Raw genomic sequence first — 25,128 nt, forward strand, 5'->3', positions numbered from 1 at the left:
GTGCAAGAGATGACTTGCTGTAGCCCGTGTTCAAATGATTACAACATAAAGTGCATGGTGGTGTGAATGGGTTCTACACATTTCTGTCTAACTGGCCACTGCTCAGTATCCTTTACTGAGTTTTCGAGGACTTGGTTGCAGACTTCATCCCTAGCTAACATTCTTCCCTAGTTGATCTTAAACAATCCCATTACTGACTACAGTCATCATTCTAGTCACTCAGAAGTATTTCTAGGTCCCAAACTCCCTCAAACACACCCAAACTTCATGTCTTGATTTTGAATGCTTTGAGTATTTCAGATTTATCTGTTCATGAACGTATATCCAGTTGCTCAGGGCAAATACCTTGATATTGGTTTCCTTTCATACCTTGTGTCTGTAGTCCTTAAGCAAATGCATATGATTCTACCTTAAAAATATATCCTAAGTCAGTGAGCACTTGTGACCACCACCACTATCAGAACAGGTAACAGCAGCACAGTAGCTTATGATGGTTCTGTTTCTACTCTTGCTCTCCTGTAGTATTGTTTTCTTGCATAGCAGTCAGATTGAGCCTTAGAGGGCAAATCAGGTTTTGTCACTTCTGTTATTCAGACTCCAGTAGTTTCCCTAGAAACCATGCCACACCTAGAATCCTAAATCTGGCCCATGTGCCTAATGTGTCAGGCCTAATTTCCTACCATTTTCTCTCTTGCTTACTGTACTCTGGCCACACGGAATGCTTTGCTGAGACTTTCACCGTCCTGGAAACTTCATGTGTGGAAAGCTTTCCACTCAACTGTTAAAAAGAATGTTAAGGCTCATTCTTAAATTAAGGTCTGCTCCAGGTCACCATTTCACAGTCCTTCCATGTCTTCTATGTGCGTTAGTTTTTACTCACTGGATACTTTTTTCTGAACACCTTTTTCTTATCTAGACTGTTAAACTTCAAGAGGGATAGGAAAATTTTGATCACTATCTTGTCTAGTATATTTACATTTTGTTGAGGGAATTATGAAATTATGGTTGTTGGACCTCATGGGTGGTGCTGATTACATTAGGTTTGTAACTACAGAATTACATTTTGATTTGACGAAGGAGTTTAAGGTAGAAAGGGAAATTAGTTTGGCTGATACAGGCATCAGAGAAAAGTTGAGCAGAATGTTTAATTCAACGTTCTGACCCCCAAATTCATGACTATGGCCTTTTAAGTCAACTGCTTGACAGTTCGCTTGGGGGTGGGGTAGAGGGAAGTAACCAAACAGCAGAACCCCAGAGCTGGTTTTCCTAAGAACTCCAGCATTTGACAGCGGGTACAGGCCTAATAATAGTGGGTAGAAAACGGAATCCCAGACAAAAATCTACGAGGTCATGACTGAGGATGAGGAGGGTCAAGTGAGCTGAACGAGAAAGGTCTGCTGATTGAGTTTCCCTAATTTGTCACATTAGGACGTTATTTAAGAGGACTCAAAATTACGCGCACATCTTGGGAGCCAGTCATCTCGCATAACCAGGCTAATACTCAAAACCTGGGCCTGTCTGGGACCCGAGCTAGCCCCACGTAGTGACAGGCCATGCGGGTGCGACCATCTACTTATTCTGCCCTCCGTAGCCGCGGTATCTTAATTCTGACCTGAGGAGGCAAACGACACCCACCATCACTGCTACAGCCCGCAGAGACTTAAACCGTACAGCCGCGGTTGCTACAGCTCCGCCTCGCGGGCTTTGACGTCATCACTCAGCGACCGGGTTGAAAAGGTCCCCTCTCGCCATCGCCGCTCCCTTAGTGCGCCGGCGCACGCCCCGCCTTCAAGCCTGCGAGCGAGACGCGCGTCGCGGAGGGGCGATCTGTGAGAGCTGGGGGCCAGGCACCCGCTAGGCTGCGCCCGCCTCTTCCGCAAAGGTTCGGAGTCCCCACGTGCTTCCGCTTTGCTGCTGGCTGGAGTCCACCGGGCTCGGGGCGCAGGTATCCTTCACGGGATGGCTGGGGGCGGGTGCCGAGGTCGGCGTCGGGGTCCTTTTTGGGCCCGATGAGACTGGCTCCAGGACGAAGGCTTTGCATTAGTGCTGGTGCCCGACACATGCCGACTGCCGCTCCATCAGGACTGCCGCCTCATCTGGGTGCTCTTAGATGACAGGACCCTCTGCTTCTAAGCGCTCTTGCGGGTTGCGTGACTTGATCGCTTTCCTCAAGGGGCTCTAGTTGGGGTGGAGTGGGATAGGTTGAGTGGGTGAGTGACAACACTTCCGGTTTCCGCGGAGCTTGTCCACAGTTCCTGATGGCAGCACCTGGCATTGAACAGAGACAATCTCATTTCATCCAGATCCTCCCAAGCTGGTAGCTACATCACTATGCTCATTCGTTTATACTCCTTATTCAGCAGGAACACTCAGGACTTTATTTTGTTTACCAGTGCACCTAGAATGATGCCTGGCGCATAGATAATATGATATTTGTTTGACTGATAGATGAATACTGAAAAATAACTATCTTCCTCTGCCATCAAGGCCTTCCTTATCCATTAAGCCTTCCTTGGCAACTGCAGCCCACAGTAGTCTCAGACTTTGACCTGTCTGTAACAATTAGTTTTACATCTAATTTTATCTGCTTTTAGGCAGATTATCCCTCATTTCCTTCTCTTAAATATTTTCTCTAAGGAAAATGAAAACTCTTTGAAGCCAGGACTTTATTTGGTACTACTTCAGGGACTCCCACAGTAACTAGAACAAAAAGCAATAATTGGCTGTTGGTTGATGTGGTGGGTTTTTTTGTGTGGTTGGCAACTGAGCTCACAAGCTTGTTGGTGAACTGGAAACAGTTCAGACTTTGAAATCAGGAGGGCACCTGAATGTGAATCATGTCTCCCATCATTTTTCTTCCTTGGTGGTATTTGAGTATTTATAATGGGTCCTTTCTTTATAAAATAAGAGCCATTGGTTGTGATGTAGTGTTTTACAGTAAGAAAGAACTGCTAAAATCCATGTTTGGATTGAGAGTTTAGGAAGACAGTACAGGGTTAAGTTTCAGTTAATGAGCTTTGTGTGTAGAATGCAGCTAATACTGGAGAGTCTAAGTAACATGTCATTTCTATTTTTAGTTGTAGAAACATAATTGATATTTCTGGTGTTTTTTGATGTATCTGTTACGATAATGATGCAATGTTCTAGCATATGTAATCACAATAACTTGAAATCTCTTTGTACAGGCTTAGGGATAGTTTTCCTTCCCTTGAGGAAGCAATTGTACACATTCCATCATAGTAATATTCATTGATTTCTTCTTCTGATCTTGTTAGTAATATATGTGAATTAGAAAAAAAAAAAATTCCCCCAAACAAAAGAACAAAATAAGAATCATCCATTATCTCACTGTCCATTAATAACTACATTTCAGTTTTTTTAAATGTGTATATAATGTATATAGATATACATATCTTGCTGTGTTATCCTCTAATAAGCATCTATATCCATATCCTTAGATAAATCTTGAAAGTGATTTTGAACAAACATTTTTGAAAACTTCCTTATTTTCCCATGTTTATATCATAGGTTTTAATTCTTCTTTTTTTTTTTTTTTAACATTGTTTCTAACATTGTTCATTGATTTTTAAAAAACTCCTCCAGATGGGTGTAAATTATAGCTTTCCATGCCTATGGGAACATTTTCTTCACCTTTCAAGCCTAAGTGAAGTGAAAGTTGCTTGGTTGTGTCCAACTCTTTGCCACCCCATGGACTACACTGTCCATGGAATTCTCTAGATCAGAATACTGGAGTGGGTAGCCTTTCCCTTCTCCAGGGGATCTTCCCAACCCAGGGATCAAACTCAAGTTTCCTGCATTGCAGGTGGATTCTTTACCAGCTGAGCCACAAGGGAAGCCCAAGAATACTCGAGTGGGTAGCCTAACCTTTCTCCAGCAGATCTTCTTGACCCAGGAATCGAACCGGGGTCTCCTGCATTGCAGGAGGATTCTTTACCTAATGAGCTATCAGGGAACCCCAAGGGGACATACCCTGGGTCAACTATCTGGTAATGTTTTTAAGCTAAATCTTAAATGGCTTATTATTAAGACTATCAAAACAGCTATTTCAAAACAATGTTATCAAGATGTCCTTAGCATTGTGATTAAGATTAAAAGCATGAAAATGTACAAAGGATACATAGCAAAGTCACACAGTTCTTTTAATCTATACATTTCTTGAGGTATTTTTAGAAGTTCTGTTTCCCGAATTTTTCTTCCTTCATCTCTTTTTTTTCTGAGCCTCAGTCATGCTGTGATAGAGTCAGGTTACATGTTCACAGTTACAAGCCTAAGTTTCCTCATATAAAAAATGAGGCTGATGTCTTCCCTAGGGAGCTGTTTGAGGGTTAAAAAAATAATACTTAATAAATGTGCGTAGTTCAGCTCCTGTCCCATAGGAGGCAGCCAGCTAATGGTTTTCACCCAGAACCTGGATGTTCATGTCCAGTCATGTTTCCTTTCCTTCTGTTTTAGTGATAATTTTTCACCATGCATCGAAAGAAAGTGGATAACCGAATCCGGATTCTCATTGAGAATGGGGTAGCTGAGCGGCAAAGGTCTCTTTTTGTTGTGGTTGGAGATCGAGGGAAGGATCAGGTAAGACCTGGTAAATGCTTCCTGACTTTGTGTCCTGTTCCAGAGAGTCAGCGTGTTACGGACCATCTGGGGTTTTACACATAATGACATTAAGGTCTCTTTGGTTTTCTTTAAGTGAAATGCCTAGTGGGAACATTCCTTTATTTCTTGAAATTGATGAAAACTCAGTGTTTAGAGTTATTAGCAGATAGGTTAACAGCTTTTGATACTGAGCACAAGAGTAAGTGTATGTGATCTGGTTTCTAGTCCCAACCTGGGCGCTGCTTGCCTTGTAGTCTTGGGCCTGGCCATCCCAGAGGTCTCTTTTGTCCCTAAGATTCTGTGGCTTTTTTCTTTGGCAGGTAGTCATACTCCATCACATGTTGTCCAAAGCAACTGTGAAAGCTCGGCCTTCGGTGCTATGGTGCTATAAGAAAGAGCTGGGCTTTAGCAGGTAAGTCGTGCCCCTTTGAGTGTCCCATCCCATTTCCCATCCCTGCTTCTTAGTTAAATGCCAGGAAATGATTCTTTGACCTAGGTTTTAAGGGATTGTTAGTAAAGGTGCTGTCTCTGAGGACACTTCCCAGTAGAGAAAATAATAGAACTGATGTTCATTCTTCATTCCTGACAATAAATTTCAAAATCTTTTCATGCTTTTTTATGTTCCCAGGCCAGTTCCTTGCTTTCTGCATGTCATTTTTCTTCCTAGTTTTCTCAGCTGATCGAGCTCATCTACTAATGCTGCTTCCACCTGATGCCTAATGCGGCAGCTTTTCTCTTCTTTTCAGAGCTCTTCTACTAGTGTGCTGTCTGACAATTGGCTGGTTCTTTTTTTTTTTAATTGTTGAACTTAAGACTTCTTATAGTAAATATGAGACCTCTAATACAAACATACTTAGGCACAAATGGGATCTATTGAAGTACAGTTGACCCTTGAACAGTGTGGGTTTGAACTGCAGGACTCCACTTATATGTGGATGTGTTTCAGTAGTAAGCTCTACAGTACTCTGTGGTTGATTGAATTCTCTGATACAGAGGAGCTATGGTTATAGAGGGGCCGACTCTAAGTTAGACATAGGTTAACCCCCAGGTTTCTCAAGGGTCAGCAGCATTCGGGTTAGCTCCTGAAGCCTATGGGGGTGAGATTTCAGCTCTGCCTTGGGGGTGGTGCACAGCCGCAGTGCTGACACCCTGGTCCTTGCTCTGTCCCTCTTCTCTGTGTCATCCCTCGTGTCTGCTGTTCTTTCCCACCTCAGGACAGCTCTCTCCTTCTGTGGTCCCCATTGCAGAAATCGCCCTTGAGGTTTACGTGGTTTGGGTTCAACAACACAGAAATCCATCTTTCTGCCATATTCTTCTGGAAAGATATCCAGCCCTGGGCCAGAGGCAATGGGGTGGGCCACCTGGGAGGAGCCTGGCAGCTCTACCTACGCCCGTATGTGGGGAGGAGTTTGGGGTGCGGGGTGCTGATCCTTGGCAGATGTCCCACTATAGCGCCACCTCAGAAACGTTCTCCTTTTACTCCGACCACCGTCCTAAGTGCTTCCCTCTCTCTGATCTCATCTCGCCCCACAACCCGTTCACCTGTGTGGTTCTGTCCTTGGGCCTCTTCCCCCTCCATTGTCCCCAGATGTAAAATTTGTCTCTGGGATGAACTCCGAGGGTGCGTCTCCAGCCCCGGCTGCTCTCTGCTCCGGTGAATCCCCCTGCTCCCTCCTCCACTTGGGGTGCCACTTCACCTCTCTGTACTCACCTGCTGAGTTGCTCCCCTCGGGTGCTCCCCTTTGTTCAGGGCCTGCAGGAAGCTTTTCCTAAGGCCCTCAGACTTAGCGCGTGGCCCCACTGCCCTCTTTAGCCCTTGTCTCTTTGTACAGTGCTTGGCATCTTACCTTCTCTCTCCCTCAAGATGTGATCACTTGCCCACTGGTAAGTAAATTCATTTAGCGAGGAGGCCTCTCCTGCTTATCTTTATATTTTCATATTTTCAAAGGATCTCCCATGTTTTACTAGGTGCTCAGTTACTATTTGTTGAGTGTATTGTTAACAGGCCCTAACATTTTAATTTTACTTGAGTACCAAGGGCTAAATTTGATTAGTTCTTATCCTTTGGTCTTTAAGAGACTTGATTCTGCTTAAAAGAAACTAGATTTTGAATTACATAATTTTGCCTTTAAAAACATTACAAAAGCTTTATTGTAAGAATATGAAAAATACAGAAAAATCACAAAGGTGAAAATAAAAAGCACCATATTTTCAATACTTAGGCATTGTTAGCATTTAGCTGTATATGCAGTATGTATTTTTAACTATAATTGGTATATTCTTTCATAATTGGGCAGGTAAGCATTTTTAATACAGATCGAGAATAAGGCCTGTTGCCTCTCAGCAGAATTATAAGTTTCTGGTGCTCTGATTCTCACTGCTGTACGCTTGGTAAATGTCAGAATGGCAAATCAGGGTATTCTGGGCAGATTTGCCTTTCACCTTAACCCCCCTGATCTCACTTTTAAAAAGATCCCTCCTGTGCCTCCTGAAGCTCTCCCAGCCCTGTCTAGATGTGGCAGATCATCAGGTTAAAGCTGGTGCTAAGTCGCAGGCAGAGGAACTGGAGGCCCAGAGGGAAGGCCTTGGCCCTACTCTTCAGTTAGAAAACTGTGATAAAATTTTGGTCTGCTGTACCCCTTGGTTCTGGAGTGTTCTTGTTCTCTGTTTTCTCTGAAAGAAAGAGTTGGGACTTCCCTGGCGGTCCAGTGGTTAAGACTTTGTCTTCTAGTGCAAGGGCTGTGGGTTCACAGCCTGTGGTCCAGGAGCTAGGATCCCATGTGCCTGGAGGCCAAAAAAAAAACCAAAATGTAAAACAGAAGCGGTATTGTAACCGATTCAGTAAAGACTTTAAAAACGGTCCACAGCAGAAAAAGTCTTAAAGAAGTTAACTGGCACTTGGGTATTCAGAGATGTTTAGGACAAGAGAGCGGAGAAGGTGATGGCACCCCACTCCTGTACTCTTGCCTGGAAAATCCCATGGACAGAGGAGCCTGGTAGGCTGCAGTCCATGGGGCTGCTAAGAGTCAGACACGACTGAGAGACTTCACTTTCACTTTTCACTTTCATGCATTGGAGAAGGAAATGGCAACCCACTCCAGTGTTCTTGCCTGGAGAATCCCAGGGATGGGGGAGCCTGGTGGGCTGCCATCTATGGGGTTGCACAGAGTCAGACACGACTGAAGCGACTTAGCAGCAGCAGCAGAAGAAGAGAGAAGTTCAGGGATGTCTGTGAGATGTCCAGATTCCATTCTAACCTGTGTATCCTCTGTCGGTGTTTTCTTAGATTAGAACTGCCCTTGAGGACTTGATCTAACCATCTGGGAAGGAAGTGGATGAATTCATTTAGGAAAAATGAATAAAGTAACCCACCATCATGATGCCTCTCCCAGGTTCTCTGGGAAGGAGTGCCATGAAATTGAAGCACTGGCTTGAGACTGAGATAATGAGCCCACCAGGGTTTAGTTTCAAGATCTGGCTAAATGTGGGGTTTAGGGACTCCCATTACCGTTCTTGTTAAGTGAAGTATCAAAATGGCAGGGTTCACAAACAGACTTATACTATCTTCCTCTGAAGCCCTTCTCTTCTAATGCTTCTCCAGTTTTGTTTTGTTTTTCTAGCTTTAAAGCAAGGGAATTAGCCCTACAATTTCCAAATTCCCTTCTAGCTCTGAAAGTCTTAAGTGGGTGATTGTTGAGTCTATTCCCTTCTCCCAACTCTAGCCTCTCCAGTTAACTGGCTCTCTTGGGATTGGGGGTGGGATGGGGTGATTACAGTCATCGGAAGAAAAGAATGCGACAGCTGCAGAAAAAAATAAAGAATGGGACGCTGAACATAAAGCAAGATGACCCCTTTGAACTCTTCGTAGCTGCCACCAACATTCGCTACTGCTACTACAACGAGACCCACAAGATCCTGGGCAACACGTTTGGCATGTGCGTTCTCCAGGTGGGTGACTTCCCCCAGCCCACAGCTGGGGGCACAGCACTGAGGGGTGCTCGGGCTGCCTGGGTACCCACGAGAACAGGTGTACAGGGAGGAGAGAAGATGTGTGCGTATTCCCCTTGCCCCAGACTTTATCAGTGGAAGACTTGGCCATTTTCCCAAGGAACTTGATAACTCACCACCACGAAAAGAACATTTTCTATCTAAAGCAGCACTTGTCCAGAGATACCCAGACTGGTAGTGATGCTCCGTCATACCTGGGTCTAACCAGCTTGATAGAACACGGAACTTTGCATGACCCTAGAACCCAAGACCTTGTTAGAACCAACTGAAGGCTTTTGTTTTATTAGAACTAACTGAAGACCAGACAGTAGTAGGACTTGTTTTAACTCACTGGGTACAGACCTGAGCACTCTTACATCCTGTCCAAAGTGCTTGACTGAATAACTAGCCCCCACAATCAACCTTCTAATTCTTAAAGTCCCCTCACTCCACTCCCGCCCCCCCCCCGGCAGAAAACTATCTGGTGAGTTTCTTCACTGGCATGTATTTTCTCTTGCCTGGCAAGTTCATAGATTGTTTCACATTTTTGTTTTGAGCTCTGGTGGTCTTTGTTTTATTCTTTGATTCTTTGACACCTGTGATTTCATCGATCACCCCCCTCTCCTGCCCCCGAAAGAAAACATTTAAGCACAAATCTCCACATTTAAGCTCAGGTTCCCACTGTTTCATCATGTATTTATTATATGCATGCACTGCTATAATTACACATATTATAAAACATACCTTATAAAATATAAATTAAGAAATGGGATGGGAAATTCTGAATAGAAGTTCTGGTTTTTTCTTTCTGCAGTCCAGTGGGTTGTCCATGCATTGCTGGGTTACATCCCACCTTGGAGGCTGAGGAGAGCGTTTTGCCTGTTCTCACCCCATCACTGACTGCTAGGGAGTTGTTCCTGCTCACCAGTTACCAGATGCAGTGATGATGGCTCCTTTAGGCAGTGGCTCCCCCATGTGGTACAGTAGAGTTTTGTCAGTTTCTGCCTATGAACAGAGCAGAAAATGAATGTGAGATATTTCTGAAATTCAGGTGAGAATCACTGAGGACTGGAGAACTTCTTTCCAAATAAGATTTTATCAGGGATGATGGGAAACACTTTGACATATAAAACCAGATACACCTGTTCTAAATAAGTCCTAAATAAGGACTGTGTGTGTGTATGGGGGTCCTGGTGAGTTGGTAGGGGGTATCATCTTGAGTTTGTACTTTAAAGCTCTCTTTGCCTCCTGATTAAGCTTCCCCACCGTGTTCTTTGCATCATGAGCTAGTTCTAAGGTCTCCTTCTTCCAGGATTTTGAAGCTTTGACTCCAAACTTGCTGGCCAGGACCATAGAAACAGTGGAAGGTGGTGGGTTGGTGGTTATCCTCCTGCGGACCATGAACTCACTCAAGCAGTTGTACACAATGACCATGGTAAGTCCCTGTTTTTTTAAACTTGATTGTGGGGGTTCAAGTTAATCTGTGTTTTTCGACTTTCTTTTAAGAATTCTTACTGAGCAACTCCAGTGGACAGTCAGCATCATCTCTGGGCTGGGAGCTCTTTAATTGCAACTAAGGAAAAAGTGACCGCAGAGATGTCTGTCTGGCCCTGCTGGGGAAAGTGAATTGTGCCTTTGCTCTCAGGCATTTACAAATACTACACCAGCGAGATGCAGATAGGATGCAGCTATTCTGTCGTTAAATTTCTGAAGTAGTATTCCACAGAGAGCCACGCCAGGGCCTGCAGTTGTGTACTGCGCAAAGGGGACCATGTCCTGACGTCCTCCTGTGCTCTCCCTAGTAGGTGATGAAGGAACACTGCCATCCCACTCCCGGGTTGGCAGAAACTTGACTCCAAGTGGTGGGGGCGGGGTGGGGGGGATATTTTCTGCCCAAGTTGTGGACCTGGCTGTAAGTGAGGAAGATGCCCCCCAGGATGCACAGCTGGTCTGTGACTCATTGGCTCTGCCACGTGGGTGTTGTGTTCTGCGCGGCAGGTTTTGAATCGTGTCCACGGCCACCTGCTCTGGAACTGTTAGGACTGGCCTCGGGATTTCGTGAGCTGGTGAAATGGGCTTTCCTCAGATCTGGAGCCCGCTTCTTGTCGCCTCCCCCGACCAGCACTTCTCCTCACCCCAGCCCCTCTGGCCTCCTCAGAGGTCCTCAGCTGTGCCCTCTCCCCTCAGCACACTCTCACCTGAGGGCCTTCCCACTGGCTCTTCTCACGGGAACGTCTGCTGGCTCACTTCCTCACTGCAGTCCAGTCCCTGCCCAGATACCACCTCCTCAGCGTGGCCCTCTCTCTCACCCCCTGTAGAATATGTGTTTCTCCCATCACTCCTCAGCCTGTTTTATTTGGCTTCAAAGCATGTTACAGACCTCTAAAGTCAGACATTACTTGCTTATCATCTGGCTTCCTGTGCTAGTCTCCAGACTTCATGGGAGCAGGGACTCAGTTTTCCTCCCTGATATATTCCTCGCTCCTGGAAGAGTGCCTGGCCTTTAGTAAGCCCTCCTTAAAATATCTGTGAACAAAGGTGTCTCTCTATTCTCCCCCTGCTCTTACTTGGCCGCCTGCTTACCACCTCAGAGGGCCTTCCCTCACTACCCTGTGCAAGTAGTCCCCCTTCCCACGCCACCCCATTAGCTGTCACTACACCCTGTTTTTCATTCATGGCATTTGCCAAAATATCTACTTGTCTCCATCCACCCATTTGATGATAAGCTTCATGAGAGTAGGGGTCATGCTTTACCAAACTCCAGTGTGTACCCCTCATGTCTGGTGTTGGCATGTGCATTTTGTTGAGCAAGCGAATATATTTTGAGATGCTAGATAAAATGTGGGAAAAGCTAAAGATGAAGCGAAGGGATGTTTGTTGTGATGAGAAACACTGCAGTTAGCATCTGATTCCAGCTCCAGCAAATCGCATTCAGCCAGGCTAGCACAGCAGGTTAGGTAGGGGTAGATTTCGATTCTAGCAGCATTGCTGGTGCCTCTTTTATCCCAGGGCTGCTTGCTGAAACTTCTTCACATCTGGACGCCGAGCCTCAGTGCCATTAGCCTCTACTAATGGACGTTGTCTCTTTTAGGATGTGCATTCAAGATACAGGACAGAGGCCCATCAGGATGTGGTGGGAAGATTTAACGAGAGGTCGGTCCGAGCATTTTCCACTTCCTCACCTGTGGGAGCCACGGGGGTTGGGGGTGGGGGGCGCGTTTTTGTCTTGGACACAGCTGAAAGCCATGCTCTGTCTGAGGGAAGGTGGTGCAGGAGCCCCAGACGCTGAGGTCCCCAATCACAGTGGTAGTCGTGCAGCTCACTGGAAGCGGTAGAGTGAGTGGAAGGCTGGGGCCTGGATTCTGCCTTGCTTCTGGTCCTCACCAAGTCACTGTCCGCTCTGGCTCTTCGCCTGCGCAGCTGTCAGAGGGGTAATCTATCCGGATCCCTGTTTCCCCAGATGTGTTTCACAGAACACTGGTGTTTAAGAGGGATCTTATAACAGAAGGGTTTTCTGGCCCACTATGTCTAGGAAGTGACTGATATAGTTTTTGCTTTCTGAAGAATCATGTGAGCCTGTTGTAGCCTCTGAAAAGTCTCACAGCACAAGGGACCCCAGTTTATTTGACCCAGAGCCCCGTTTAGGGAATACCAGTTAGCAGCTTTTGACAGCTTTAAGAAGGAAGAAGCCATGGCCTAGAGCAGTGGTTCTCAACCTAAGCAGTCTTGCCCTTGGAGAGACTTGGCAGTATCTGGAGACACTTGGATAGTCAGGACCTGGCTGGGTGGGGCGGGGAGGGGGATATTGGAAGGTACAGGTCAATGATAATGCTAAAAAGCTGAAAAGGGGCCAAAAAGCACCACTGCCACCCCCTAAGAAAAATGATCTGGTCCACAGCGTCAGAACTACTGCAGTTTAGGAATTGGCCTGGGGGAATTGTGGGGCCTGGTTTCAATCCCTCTGAAGCTGCTCAGTAGAAGGTGCGGGTCTGGAAGTCACCCGGTGGATGCGAGTGAAGCCCGTGAAAGTAGTGCGGGAGGCCATTTTCTTGCAGCTGTGGGACAAGCTTGGATTTTACAGCCAAACACATGTTTTTCTACACGCAGAAATGTTTGTGCACTATAGCTAAAGGGAGCTGTCCTCTCCACCCTTTTCTTTATTTTTCCCTCCCCATGGCAGAAGGGTGTCCATTCGTGTGTGTGTGTTTGTCTCTGTGGTTGGTGAGAATATGTGGGGTGGCTTTGGGGTTCCCAGCTGAAGGAGAAACCTAGTACTAAAGGGTGAACCTGCGAGGATGTGGGAAGGGCCAGGGGACCCGGAGCGGAGGGGCTCTGCACAGAAAGAGCACTCATAATCAGTCTCTAAAAGAGCTCCCCGTAACTGGTCTCCTCTGCAAAGCATATTCAGGTGCCTTGTAAGGGAGGCGGGAATCATCCAGCCCTGTTCTACAGATGATGCTGTAGAGACGTGGGCTGGATAATTTTCCTAAAAGCCCTTCCTTATGTGGACGTTGCTCCCAGCACCTCATGACGGTGGTTTTGCTCCTCAGGTTTATTCTTTCTCTGGCCTCGTGTAAGAAGTGTCTCGTCATCGATGACCAGCTCAACATCCTGCCCATCTCCTCCCATGCTGCCAGCATTGAGGCCCTGCCTCCCCAGACGCCGGTGAGCTGTCAGGGTCCGGGAACCTGGGGGAGGCTGTGTTTCCTGGGCTGACCCTCTGATGGCCATGGTGAACCTTCTCCTCCTCCTCTCTGATAGGATGAGAGTCTCGGTCCCTCTGATCTGGAGCTGAAGGAGCTGAAGGAGAGCTTGCAAGACACCCAGCCTGTGGGTGTGTTGGTGGACTGCTGCAAGACCCTCGACCAAGTGAGCATGTGTTTGGAACACCCCCATCCCTGTCTGATCCACACAGAGGAAAAAGACAGCAAGCAGAGAACAACAGAAGCCAAGTTAGGATGAGGCTTGGCTGCTCTGTGGGGCAGGGGCCTTTTCTGTTGTTCACACTTGGACACGCAGCATAGCATAGAAGTCTGGGATTACCCCCGCCTCCCCCGCCTTGTTTGTAGCTGTTGTTCAGGGAGCTGGGGTCGGGAGGAGATGGGTTATGTTTAATGGAGGAGATGGTCCTCCAGCACAGGCTGATGGACCTGCGTCCTTTCATTCTCACTGAGTTTTGATGACATAAGGTTTTTGCTTATGCCTTGTTAAGTGAGGAGAGCTGGAGGCACCTAGTACTCAGCCCTGCTCCAGTGTGAATGCTGAGGAGGGCCCTGTGATGAGGGTACCCGGTCCACCTGGTCTCTGGGAGGGAGCTTCTAGGATGCATTTCTGTGCTCCCGCAAGTGACCACGGCTGGTAAACCTGGCTTCTCCAGTGGTTCTTGGTGGTGATGGGAGCTGAATAGACGTGGCCCAGAGACCTGCAAGCTGTCAGGTGTGTTCAGAGTTCTGATCCAGCCTGAGCAGACAAGCAGCACAGGCCTGTCAGCACTGGGCTCTTCCCTCATGATGGAAAACAGCTGCGGTGACGCCGCCCACTCGGGGCTAAATCCCAACAGGCTGGTTTCCCTTTTCTTTCTGGAAATAGAATCACCAGCTACGCAGTGCTCTCTGCGGCCCAGGCTGCAGGCTCCAGGTTGCTTTTCAACTACTTCCTGGTACCTTCTTTATCATCAGAGAGGGGGAGTGAGAGAGAGGATGGAGAGAGGGCAGAAGTGACCACGACTGGCAGAGCCCCTCCCTCCTCCTGGCGCCCCTGCCCTCCGTGCTACTCTTCATGTCTCCCCATGGGCACCTTCTACGTTCACGGCTGGGCAGTGACACTTAGGCCCAGGCAGGAGGAAGGGGAGGGCCTTGAGGAAGCTCAAGTCTCTCCAGCTGGAAACACTCAGAGCGGATCCAGGTCCTACTCACCTTAACCTGGCCTTTGCTGAACCCTGTATCATATCCTTTTCTTGTTTGCTCTAGAGGAGAGAAGTGAAACCCTCTGATAAAATGTACATGGAAAAATCCATGAACATAATAAAAGGGTGTGAAATTTGGACTAAAAAAATGTACTCTAAAATAATATTCTAAAATAAATGAAAAACCAGTCCAAAAAAGCACAGTAATTTACAAACAAAATATAGCCAGTAATTATATTGATTTGAAAAAGGTGCCTACTTTCTCTCATAACTGAAGTAACACAAATTGAAACAATGATCCTAAGTTCCCATTTCAGGTTGGTCAAGACTTACAAGTTTAGCAGTACCCAGTGTTGGCAAGTGTGGGGACAGAGCAGATTAGCCAAGATGGTGGTCATCAGACCCTCTTGTTCCACAGCCTCTCGCTCTCGCCCCATGTTTTGTAAATACATGGTTATGTAACAGCTGAGCTCACTCACAGCACTGCACATGCGCGTCACGGTGTATCCGCTTGGCCACAGGCCACTTTTGCTCTGTAAATATACATAAGCTCGGAAAACGCAATGGCAACCCACTCCACTACTCTTGCCTGGAAAATCCCATGGGCGGAGGAGCCTGGTAGGCTACAGTCCATGGGTTCGCTAAGAGCCGGACACGACTGAGCGACTTCAGTCTGACTTTTTATATTGATGCATTGGAGAAGGAAATGGCAACCCACTCCAGTGTTCTTGCCTGGAGAATCCCAGGGACGGGGGAGCCTGGTGGGCTGCTGTCTATGGGGTCGCACAGAGTCAGACATGACTGACGCGACTTAGCAGCAGCAGCATACATAAGCTCCCCCTGAAAAGCCTTTGCCACTCCGTTGCGTCTGCATTATGGCTGTCTTATGGCTGTCTTATGGCTGTGTCCACTGGGTCAACCATGAGAGGAGAGCGCAGCGGGTCTGCTGCTACAGCTGCTGTGCCAGTCAGAAGAGAATAAACATATCTACAGTTCCTGTGACTCCTTGAGTTTTCATCCAGCTTCCCTGCTCACGCCTTGCCTACCGCAGGTTCAGTGCACAGTGTGAACAGTGAGACAGTTGGCAGGATTATACAGCAAGACAGCAAGGCTGCAGAGAAGAAGGCCTTTCGTACATGGGTGGGGCTTCTATCACTTGGCATGACACCCATTTTAATGCACACGTCCTCTAACTCAGCAGCTCTTCTGGAAATTTATCCTGGAGATAATGCCCACTGCTGTATCTGTAAAAATGGTGGCAGGACGCAGTGGTGGCTTCGGAATGTAGAATTTTCCTGTTATGAAGGACAGGGTTTGTTGATGAATCGGGCATGAGGAGAAAATGGAGGCGATTTTTGGCCTGAACAGTTGGGCACTAGCTGAGCTGGGGAAGATGGTAGGTGGAGGAGGACTGGGGAGACATTAGGTGTTGAGCGTGAGACGGGTAGTAGACGTAGAGGGTGCAGTTGGGTGTGTGGAAGGGTCTGGTGTTGGGGGAAGAGGTCTGGATGGAGATGTGAACTTGGGGGGTTGTCAGCATCTGGTTGGTGTTCAAAGCCTGGAGACTGAGAGGAGATGATCACGGGAGTAGGAGTCTAGGTGCTGGTTGGTGAGAGCGGCCCCTGTCCCCTGCTCCCCCCAACTCCAGTTTAGCCTCAGCATCAGCCTGGCTTTGTGGTGATGGTAGTATGTGGCTGGACCTCGGCCTTTCTCACAGCTCACCCAGTATGTTTCTCTTTCCACAGGCCAAAGCTGTCTTGAAATTCATTGAGGGGATCTCGGAAAAGACCCTGAGGAGTACTGTTGCGCTCACGGCTGCCCGAGGAAGGGGGAAGTCTGCAGCCCTGGGACTGGCTATTGCCGGGGCGGTGGCTTTCGGGTAAGGGCATCCCGGGCTTCAGGCACCCTGAGCTCTGCGGGAGCCGTGTGCAGGGCGAGGGGTCGGGGGGCTGCTTCCGGTTTAAGCGAGCTCCTGAGTGATTTCTCTAGATCTTGGGCACCTGTCTAGAGAGAGCAGGTGTCCCTGGGAGCTCAGTGGTAAAGAATCCACTTGCCAGGGCGGGAGTAGCGGGTTCAATCCCTGGGTTGGGAAGAGCCCCTGGAGAAGGAAATGACAACCCACTCTAGTGTTCTTGCCTGCGAAATCCCGGAGGAGCCTGGCGGGCTACAGTCCATGGGGTCACAAAAGAGTTGGACACAACTTAGTGATTTGTTCAGTCGCTACGTTGTGTCCAGCTCTTTGCGACCCCATGGACTGCAGCACGCCAGGCTTCCCTGTCCTTCACAACCTCCCAGAGCTTGCTCACACTCATGTCCATTGGGTTGATGATGCCATCCAACCATTTCATCCTCTGTCTCCATCCCCTTCTCCTCCTGCCCTCAATCTTTCCCTCAGTCCTTCCCAGCGTCAACTTAGTGACTAAACAGCAACAGCTAGAAAGAGCAATGCTGTTATCCCCGGATCCCAAAGGTACACGTATGTGTGTCCTGGCACACAGATACCAGGGCCTTTGTGATAACTATGTAGAGTTGAACAAACACACAAGAGCAAAGTAATGGTGGTGAGGAACTTCAAAGCTCTCAAGAAATGAGCCTGTGTATGACCAGCTTTGCTGACCAAGAAAAATGCAGGTTTGTCATTTTAATGATTTGATCAATAGAAAATCTTGTTTGCATTGAGGAGCTGCCTTTGAGTGGGATATCACTTGCCATTCTTTTGTCCTGGACAGAAGATTTATGCAGCTGCCAGGAGAGCATGTGCTTACAGTTTTGCAGGTACAAATATTGGACTGTAGGATTTACCGTGTCCTATATGCATGATCTTCCTTGGTGCTCCTGAGAGCAACGCTAGTGTTTCATAGATGATAAACCCAGGCTCAGAGAGTTTCAGTGACTCACCCAGGGTCCCCCCAAGTCAGTGCTGGTTGTGCTGGGACTGAACGCAGCTCCTGACTTTGTTACTCTGGCTGCTCTAGTGGTACCACCTGGCCCTCTGCCTTTAGTATCCCTTATACCGAACAAGGATCCCTCAGGGGCTCACTGTGGCCTTTGCCTGCTCACAATGGAGCACTTTGGCTTCATGATTTGAAAACATCTCAGCATAGCTAGTGATGAGAATGAAACCCTCTCTGGGCCAGGGGTACAGGACTGGGGAGCCGTGTGCCATCTCTGACACTGAGGGAGCGGTCCCCAGAGCACCCTCTTGTTTAGTCGCTAAGTTGTGTCTGACTCACTAAGTTGTATGCCACCTCATGGACTGCAGCACACCAGACTCCTCTGTCCTCCCCTGTCTCCTGGAGTTTGCTCAAATTCATGTGCATTGAGTCGGTGATTCTCTCTAACCATCTCATCCTCTGCCACCCTCTTTTTCCTTTCACCTTCAATCTTTCCCAACATCAGGGTCTCTTCCAGTGAGTCAGCTCTTCGCATCAGGTGGCCAAAATATTGGAGCTTCAGCATCAGTCCCTCTCATGCATATTCAGGGTTGATTTCCTTTAGGACTGACGGGTTGGATCTCCTTGCAGTCCAGGGGACTCTCAGGAGTCTTTTCTAGGACCACAGTTTGAAAGCCTTGTGCCCTCAGTAGTGTACTTTCATGGATTCTGGTAGCTAATTGCTGGGGCATGCTCCCTTCAAATTGGCAACTTGTTTTCATTAGTTTGGGAGCAAAAATACCCTCAGGCCTGGAGCTGTTTTACTTTTCCTCCTCAAAATGTGTGTCCTGATTTTTTTTATCCCCCACCACTGTCTCTTGTTATCACCTGTGTAACAGGGGCAAACAAAAATATTTTCTTTTTTTAAATTCTCTTAACATTTCTTCAATTTCCTAATTATTTCAAAGCAAAAAAAAAATCCTCCTTTTGTTTAACAGGTACTCCAATATCTTTGTTACCTCCCCGAGCCCGGATAACCTCCACACTCTGTTTGAATTTGTGTTTAAAGGATTTGATGCTCTGCAGTATCAGGTAGGAAGTTAGGATAAGAGCTTATTTTGATTCCATGCTGAGTATAAATACAGGTGAAGTCTGTAGAATGCAAACTTTTTTTCGTTTTGAAAGCTTGTTTCTGATGTTTGGTATTGGTTTGGCTCTTTCCCCGTCAGGAGCATCTGGATTACGAGATCATTCAGTCTCTAAATCCTGAATTTAACAAAGCAGTGATTAGAGTGAACGTGTTCCGGGAACACAGGCAGACCATTCAGGTGAGGCTTGTTCCAAATCCTGCCACGTGGGGCCAGCGTCCTGCTGTGTATAAATGTTCTGAGATGTCTCCTTTTATAGCTGTTTCATGTGATGTGTAATTGCGTATCTTTTAGACAGTGTTGTTGCTTTACGGTAAACCTGTTCCATATTTTCAGCCTCAAAGAAAAACATTCAAGCAAACTAACAAATGTATGTACGCCAGATTGAAAAGTTGTAGTTTTGTCCCTTGAAAACTGAGTATGCTAATCAACTAAGAGAAATGGAATCATTTTCTCTGACATCATTTCTAGTTCTGCTTAGTTACAGCAGGTTTTGAAATGATGCATCTATAGCTAGAACAATAACCTTAGCATTTGAAAGAAGAAAAGGTCTTTGTGAGATGTACTCTGAATCTTTGTGGTTTAGCCAGTGGCCTACTTTCCTTTTTAAACAGTGTTTCCCCGAAAGCTCTATAAATCTCCTGTGCTTTGTAAGCCTGAATGGTCTGTACTTGTCCAAAGGCTACAATTTTGTTAAATCACGACAGGCTTGCAGAAGGGATGGGGCCCCATGGGCTCCTAATGGATTAGGTCTATTGAGTATTTTTTGGAGCTGGGCTGGGGTGGGAAGTGGGCCAGGTAAACGTGGCAGGTTACACCCTTGACCTTTGTGTATATGTCTGTCAAGGAGGTATACCTTTCATCAAAGATCTAGGCTATGAATAATGTTAAGTGCTCATGCCTTTTCCCTCAAGGACTGTAATTTTTTTTCTTACTGAGTCTTTAGACTGTTCTTTCTGTAATTTCTTCCTACTTTGGTCTGGTTCTCTCAGCTTCGAGGAGGAAAGGCTAATGTTGGGGTGAGGGGCAGGCTGCAGGCAGTGAGTATACAGAGATCTGTGGAAACTTAAGAGAAATACACAAACCAAAGAAGGGAAGCCTTTCTCTGAAATGCCTGGCTCAGCCCTCGCTGCTCCTGGGGTCTGTCTTCAGAGATCCTCTCATATTACCAGAGTCGTTTTGTCTCCAGGCTGGAGTTGAAGTGCAGAAGAGGTGACCTGACTTTATGAGGCTACAGTTATGTCCCTTTAGGCCTCTTCTTGTTGGAAATTGAGATATAGAAGAATATTAGGTCTAAAGTCAGCTCCGCCTCTCCAGGGTCTGCTGCTTTTATGAGGTGCTCGTTTAGCTCTTCTCTGTAAAAATCCAAGACATGGGGCCCCATTGAGGGCGTGTATCCTACTGTTGGAAATGAGTGGGGTCTCTGCCTCTGATCCCTCAACTTCTTGCAAAATAGTTACAAAATCTTACTTGTAATGAAATACTTCAAACTACAGAAAAGCACAGAGACCAATGTAACATAATACTGAGGTGCCCAGCACTCAAGCCTAAGAAATGCTGGCATTTTGCTGCTTGCTGTGTTTGTTTCACATCTTAAAAGCCATTTATATTTTTGTTTCAAAGATCTAAAAGCTCAATGTGGAAGTCCCTCTTGTTCCCTTCCCCATCCGTGCTCTTCTGTCGCTCCATTTAGACAACTCTGAGATTGTATATCTCCTTTCAATTCATTGTTTATATTTCCCTACATAATTGTGTATCCATAAATGGTAGCATACCGTACTTGTTCTTTTTCAGCTTGCCTTTTTTTCACTCAACATTTGTTTTCGGGTTTGTCCAGATTGAAGCTTGAGATCTGATTTTTAAGCACTGTGTGAGTACATTACAGTTTATATGTGTCTAGAATTGGAATTGTTGGGTTTTAGAATATGCATAGATTTCCATCTTTCTCGGATTTTGCCAAATTCTCCTTTTAAGTGTTTGTGCGGAATTACCTTCACCCCAGCACTTTCTTGAGTTCTTGTTTCCCCATGTCCTCACAAACAGTGGTATTTTACTGCTAATTAAATTTTGTCCGCATGCATAGGAAGTGGGATCTCCTTGTTGTCTTCAGTTCAGTTCAGTCGCTCAGTCGTGTCCGACTCTCTGCAACCCCATGAATCGCAGCACGCCAGGCCTCCCTGTCCATCACCATCTCCCGGAGTTGACTCAGACTCAACGTCCATCGAGTCCATGATGCCATCCAGTCATCTCATCCTTGGTCGTCCCCTTCTCCATCTGCCCCCAATTCCTCCCCGCATCAGAGTCTTTTCCAATGAGTCAACTCTTCACATGAGGTGGCCAAAGTACTGGAGCTTCAGCTTTAGCATCATTCCTTCCAAAGAAATCCCAGGGTTGATCTCCTTCAGAATGGACTGGTTGGATCTCCTTGCCGTCCAAGGGACCCTCAAGAGTCTTCTCCAACACCACAGTTCAAACGCATCAATTCTTCGGCGCTCAGCCTTCTTCACAGTCCAACTCTCACATCCATCCTTCTTCACAGTCCAACTCTCACATCCATACATGACCACAGGAAAAACCGTAGCCTTGACTAGACGGACCTTAGTCGGCAAAGTAATGTCTCTGCTTTTGAATATACTATCTAGGTTGCTCATAACTTTTCTTCCAAGGAGTAAGCGTCTTTTAATTTCATGGCTGCAGTCACCATCTGCAGTGATTTTGGAGCCCCCAAAAATAAAGTCTGACACTGTTTCTACTGTTTCCCCATCTATTTCCCATGAAGTGATGGGACCAGATGCCATGATCTTCGTTTTCTGAATGTTGAGCTTTAAGCCAACTTTTTCACTCTCCTCTTTCACTTTCATCAAGAGGCTTTTTAGCTCCTCTTCACTTTCTGCCATAAAGGTGGTGTCATTGTGCTAATTACTAGTGAGGTTGAATACTGTTGTTGATGTTAAGTGGCTCTTCAGGTTTCCTCTCCTGTAAAATGCCTCTTCATGGTCTTTTGCAAACTTGAAAGAAGCAGGAACCCCTGTAGGAACTAAAGAGGTTGTTGATGCGCGTAAGGGAGCCAAGTTCGTGGCGAATTTGTGACAGGCTAATAATACAAATGTGTGAGCACTAGGAAGACTGTGAGTCTTAGAAGTGTCCCCACCAGTGCAGGAAGAATGGGGCTTAGTAGTGATGGTGTCACAGCAGGGCACACAGTACGCGGCGTGTCGGAGATGCCTGGGAAACCTGAAGTCTTCCGCTTCAGCCATCTCTGGGGCCAAAATTGCCTCTGGCCCACAGATCAGAGTGAGGCTGGGGGAAGCATGAGAAAGGGGAGAGAAAGGAAATGGAGGCATCACCTGTTACTCGCCAGGTCCTAGGCAGAGCATTGGTGCAGACTTACTTAATTTTACCTAATTTACCTAATTTTTTTCTCAAGCAGCCATCAGTATTTCCTCCATTTTCTGGTGAGGAATCTGAGGCTTTGCGAGGAAGGGCCGCACAGTCAGTGGTTGAACTGTTAGGCCCCAGACGTCTGACTCTAAGCTGTCCCTGCTTTGTCCTACCAGGGAAGGAAGAATGAGAGAAAGAAGACAGAGGACGGGGGAGAGGGGAAGGAGAGGGCCTTTATGGTGACTCACCAGCGATTGCAGCCATGGTATCAGGCGGCCAAGCTAACAATGTGCATTTTCCCTTCCTGCAGTACATACATCCTGCAGATGCTGTGAAACTGGGCCAGGCTGAGCTCGTTGTGATTGATGAAGCTGCTGCCATCCCCCTTCCCCTGGTGAAGAGTCTTCTGGGCCCCTACCTTGTTTTCATGGCATCCACCATCAATGGGTGAGCACCGGGGTCAGGACCCGTTGCCCCCTTTACAGGGTGTAGCCAGTTGGGTGGGATTTAGTGAACGTGACGTGGGCCTGGGTGGATAGGGCTGATTCCTAAAGTTTGAGTCTTTGGGCCCGCTTCACTCTCTCATTGGCCTTCTACTTTACCCTTTCATAGTAAACTACAGCTCCCTCTGGTGTGAGCTGTAGTCCACCAGAACAGGCAACACCAGACTGAGGAGTTTCATTACCCAGTTGATGAATGTCTCCTGTCTAGGTCTGACCAGGTTCTAGGGAGCACATAAATGGCAGTACCAATGTCTTGGGCTTCCCAGGTGCCGCTAGTGGTAAAGAACCCTCCTGCCAGTGCAGGAGATATAAGAGACTTAGGTTCGATCCCTGGGTTGGGAAGATTCCCTGGAGGAGGGCATGGCAACCCACTCTAGTATTCTTGTCTGGAGAATCCCATGGACAGAGGAGCCTGGTGGGCTGCAGTCCATAGGGACACAAAGAGTCGGACATGACCAAAGCGACTTACCACACACACGCACCAATGTCTTATCCCCTAGAATTATGTGAAAATGTAGTATTAAAGTAACTGTGTAATTATCATAAGAAAGCAGACTCAAGAGCTTTTTCAAAATTTTGAAATATTTAGTTGTTTGCTGTGGAAAAGTAAGAAAGGGAAGGTAAGCAAAAAAAAAAATCCAGCGATCTGACTCTCTAGAGATAGCTTGTTAGAATTTTGGTGTATATTTATTTTATTTTTTCATTTTGAATAAGAACATAAACATAGTTTCCATAATGTTTTGCATTTGCTTTTTCATGTAAAAATATACTGGGAATTCCTTGGTGGTTCAGTGGTTAGGAATCTGAACTTCCTCTGCTGGTGGCCTGGGTTTGATCCCTGGTCAAGGAGCCAAGATCCCACAAACTACGTAGTGTGGCCAGAAAAAAAAAAAAAAAAAGAATATACTGTGAAATCTGCCCAGGTCAATGTGTACTTGCCTTCATTGTTGATTTCTATATGGAAGTCACATTTTGAAGAAATAGTTCCTTATTTTAGATTTATTATTTGACTGCTTTACTTACACTGAAAATAGTTAAATAAGATGGATTTTACTTTTTCTGGTAACATCTTTATTGAGATATTATTCACCCACTATACAATATACTCATTATATTCATAGAATTGTGCAGCCATCACGACAATTTAGAACATTTTCATTTTCCCGGAAAGAATCCCCATACCCTTTAATTATCATCCTCCAATTCCTTCCTTTTCCTCAGTTCTAGGGAATCACTACTCAGCTTTCTGTATGTATGGATTTGCCTAGTCTGACTCTTGATATAAGTGGAATCTTTGAATATGTGGTCTTTTGTGACTGGCTTCTTTCACTAACCATAATGTTTGCAAGGTTCTTCCATGTAGCATATATCAGTACTTCATTCCTTTTCTTGGCCAAATAATACTCCGGTGTGTGTTTATGCACATCTTGTCTTTCCATTTGTCTGTTGACAATCATTTATTTCTCTTTCGGCTAGTCCAGTGCTGCTGTGAACATTCATGTTTTTGTGTAGACATGTTTTCTGTTCTCTTGCGGGTATACCTAGAAGTCACACTAGTGGGTCAAATGGTAACTTTCTAACTGAAGAACTGCCAGATTGTTTTCCAAAGCAACAATACCATTTTACATTCCCAGCAGCAGTGTGTAAGGGTTCCATGTCTTTGCTAACATTTCCATGTCGTTTTTGACTATAGCCGTCCTAGTGAGCAAGAAATGGTGTCTCAAGTGATCTTCATCTGCATGTCCCGTGTGGGGCATCCTCTCATGTGCTTTTTGGCCATAGTATATCTTCTTTGGAGAAGTATCTATTCAGGTCCTCTGTTCATTTTTCTAATTGAAAACTAGAAAAATTTTCTAGTTTATGTCCTCTTTCAAGGGAAAGTAGTCATGAAAAAAATTACTTAGATGGTGGATTTGTTTAATCTTGATTTTTCCAAACTGGAAATGCTCTCAGTTCATCTTTCAACCATGCAACTTCTCGTTAATCGACGATTCATCTTTGTTCCGGTTCCGTTATACTAAAGGCTTTGTTCATGTCATCTCTTTGGTTGTTGTTTTTTAGTTCATAGTACAGCCCTGTGAGCTGTGTATACTAATCCTCAAAAGGGGAGAGAAGTTGAGTTCCTGGCCCAGAGGTACTAAACGGACATGCCAGGACTTGAGCCCAGGCCTAGATGGCTCAGAGCTGAGCCACCATGCAGCCCAGCTTCCTTTGAGCATGCACATGCCCTGCTGGAAGTTCAGAGGTGAAGGGCTGTTCTCAGCAAGCAGGAGTCTGGGGTTTCATCAGGTCGATCCCCTCCTGGAGAGGTGATTTGGCACCTCGAGCATAACTGCCTTTGCTTTTTCTCCTAGCTATGAGGGCACTGGCCGGTCCCTGTCCCTCAAGCTAATTCAGCAGCTCCGCCAACAGAGTGCCCAGAGCCAGGTCAGCACCACTGCTGAGAACAAGACCACGGCGACGGCCAGGCTGGCATCAGGTACCCCCAGAGCTCTGGATGGGCCTGCGGTGCACAGCAAGTCACTTCACACTTTTCCTGGACCCTTCCCCTCGTGACACTATGGGTGATAGCAGACCTTCTGATGATCAGGCAGAGAGGCTGAGTCCCCAGGAGATGAAGTTGCTTTTCTCTGAAGAACGACAAACTAGTGACCAGATGGGAGGCTGACCTGGGCCTTCTGGTGACTGGATTCCTGTTTGTCACCATCTCGGGG

The 25,128-nt window shown here is 46.5% G+C and overlaps 1 protein-coding gene across 2 annotated transcripts in view; it reads left to right on the forward strand.

Moving 5' to 3' along the window:
- The first annotated feature begins 1,769 nt into the window (after positions 1–1,769).
- The window catches only part of NAT10 (N-acetyltransferase 10), a 39,266-nt gene continuing 15,907 nt past the window's right edge, over positions 1,770–25,128 (forward strand). The window contains exons 1-13 of one of the 2 annotated variants that reach the window (XM_040258981.1): positions 1,770–1,945; positions 4,474–4,596; positions 4,938–5,029; positions 8,394–8,565; positions 9,917–10,039; positions 11,696–11,757; positions 13,155–13,269; positions 13,366–13,473; positions 16,255–16,388; positions 18,381–18,474; positions 18,612–18,710; positions 22,222–22,358; positions 24,769–24,893. In XM_040258981.1, the coding sequence (XP_040114915.1) occupies positions 4,489–4,596; positions 4,938–5,029; positions 8,394–8,565; positions 9,917–10,039; positions 11,696–11,757; positions 13,155–13,269; positions 13,366–13,473; positions 16,255–16,388; positions 18,381–18,474; positions 18,612–18,710; positions 22,222–22,358; positions 24,769–24,893 (1,369 nt within the window). In that variant the 5' untranslated portion in view covers positions 1,770–1,945; positions 4,474–4,488. The remainder of the gene's footprint in view (positions 1,946–4,473; positions 4,597–4,937; positions 5,030–8,393; positions 8,566–9,916; positions 10,040–11,695; positions 11,758–13,154; positions 13,270–13,365; positions 13,474–16,254; positions 16,389–18,380; positions 18,475–18,611; positions 18,711–22,221; positions 22,359–24,768; positions 24,894–25,128) is intronic. The other variant, XR_005724226.1, reaches the window with a different exon arrangement.

This window comes from Oryx dammah, unplaced genomic scaffold, assembly GCF_014754425.2.
Source record: "Oryx dammah isolate SB20612 unplaced genomic scaffold, SCBI_Odam_1.1 HiC_scaffold_17, whole genome shotgun sequence".
NCBI lineage: Eukaryota > Metazoa > Chordata > Mammalia > Artiodactyla > Bovidae > Oryx > Oryx dammah.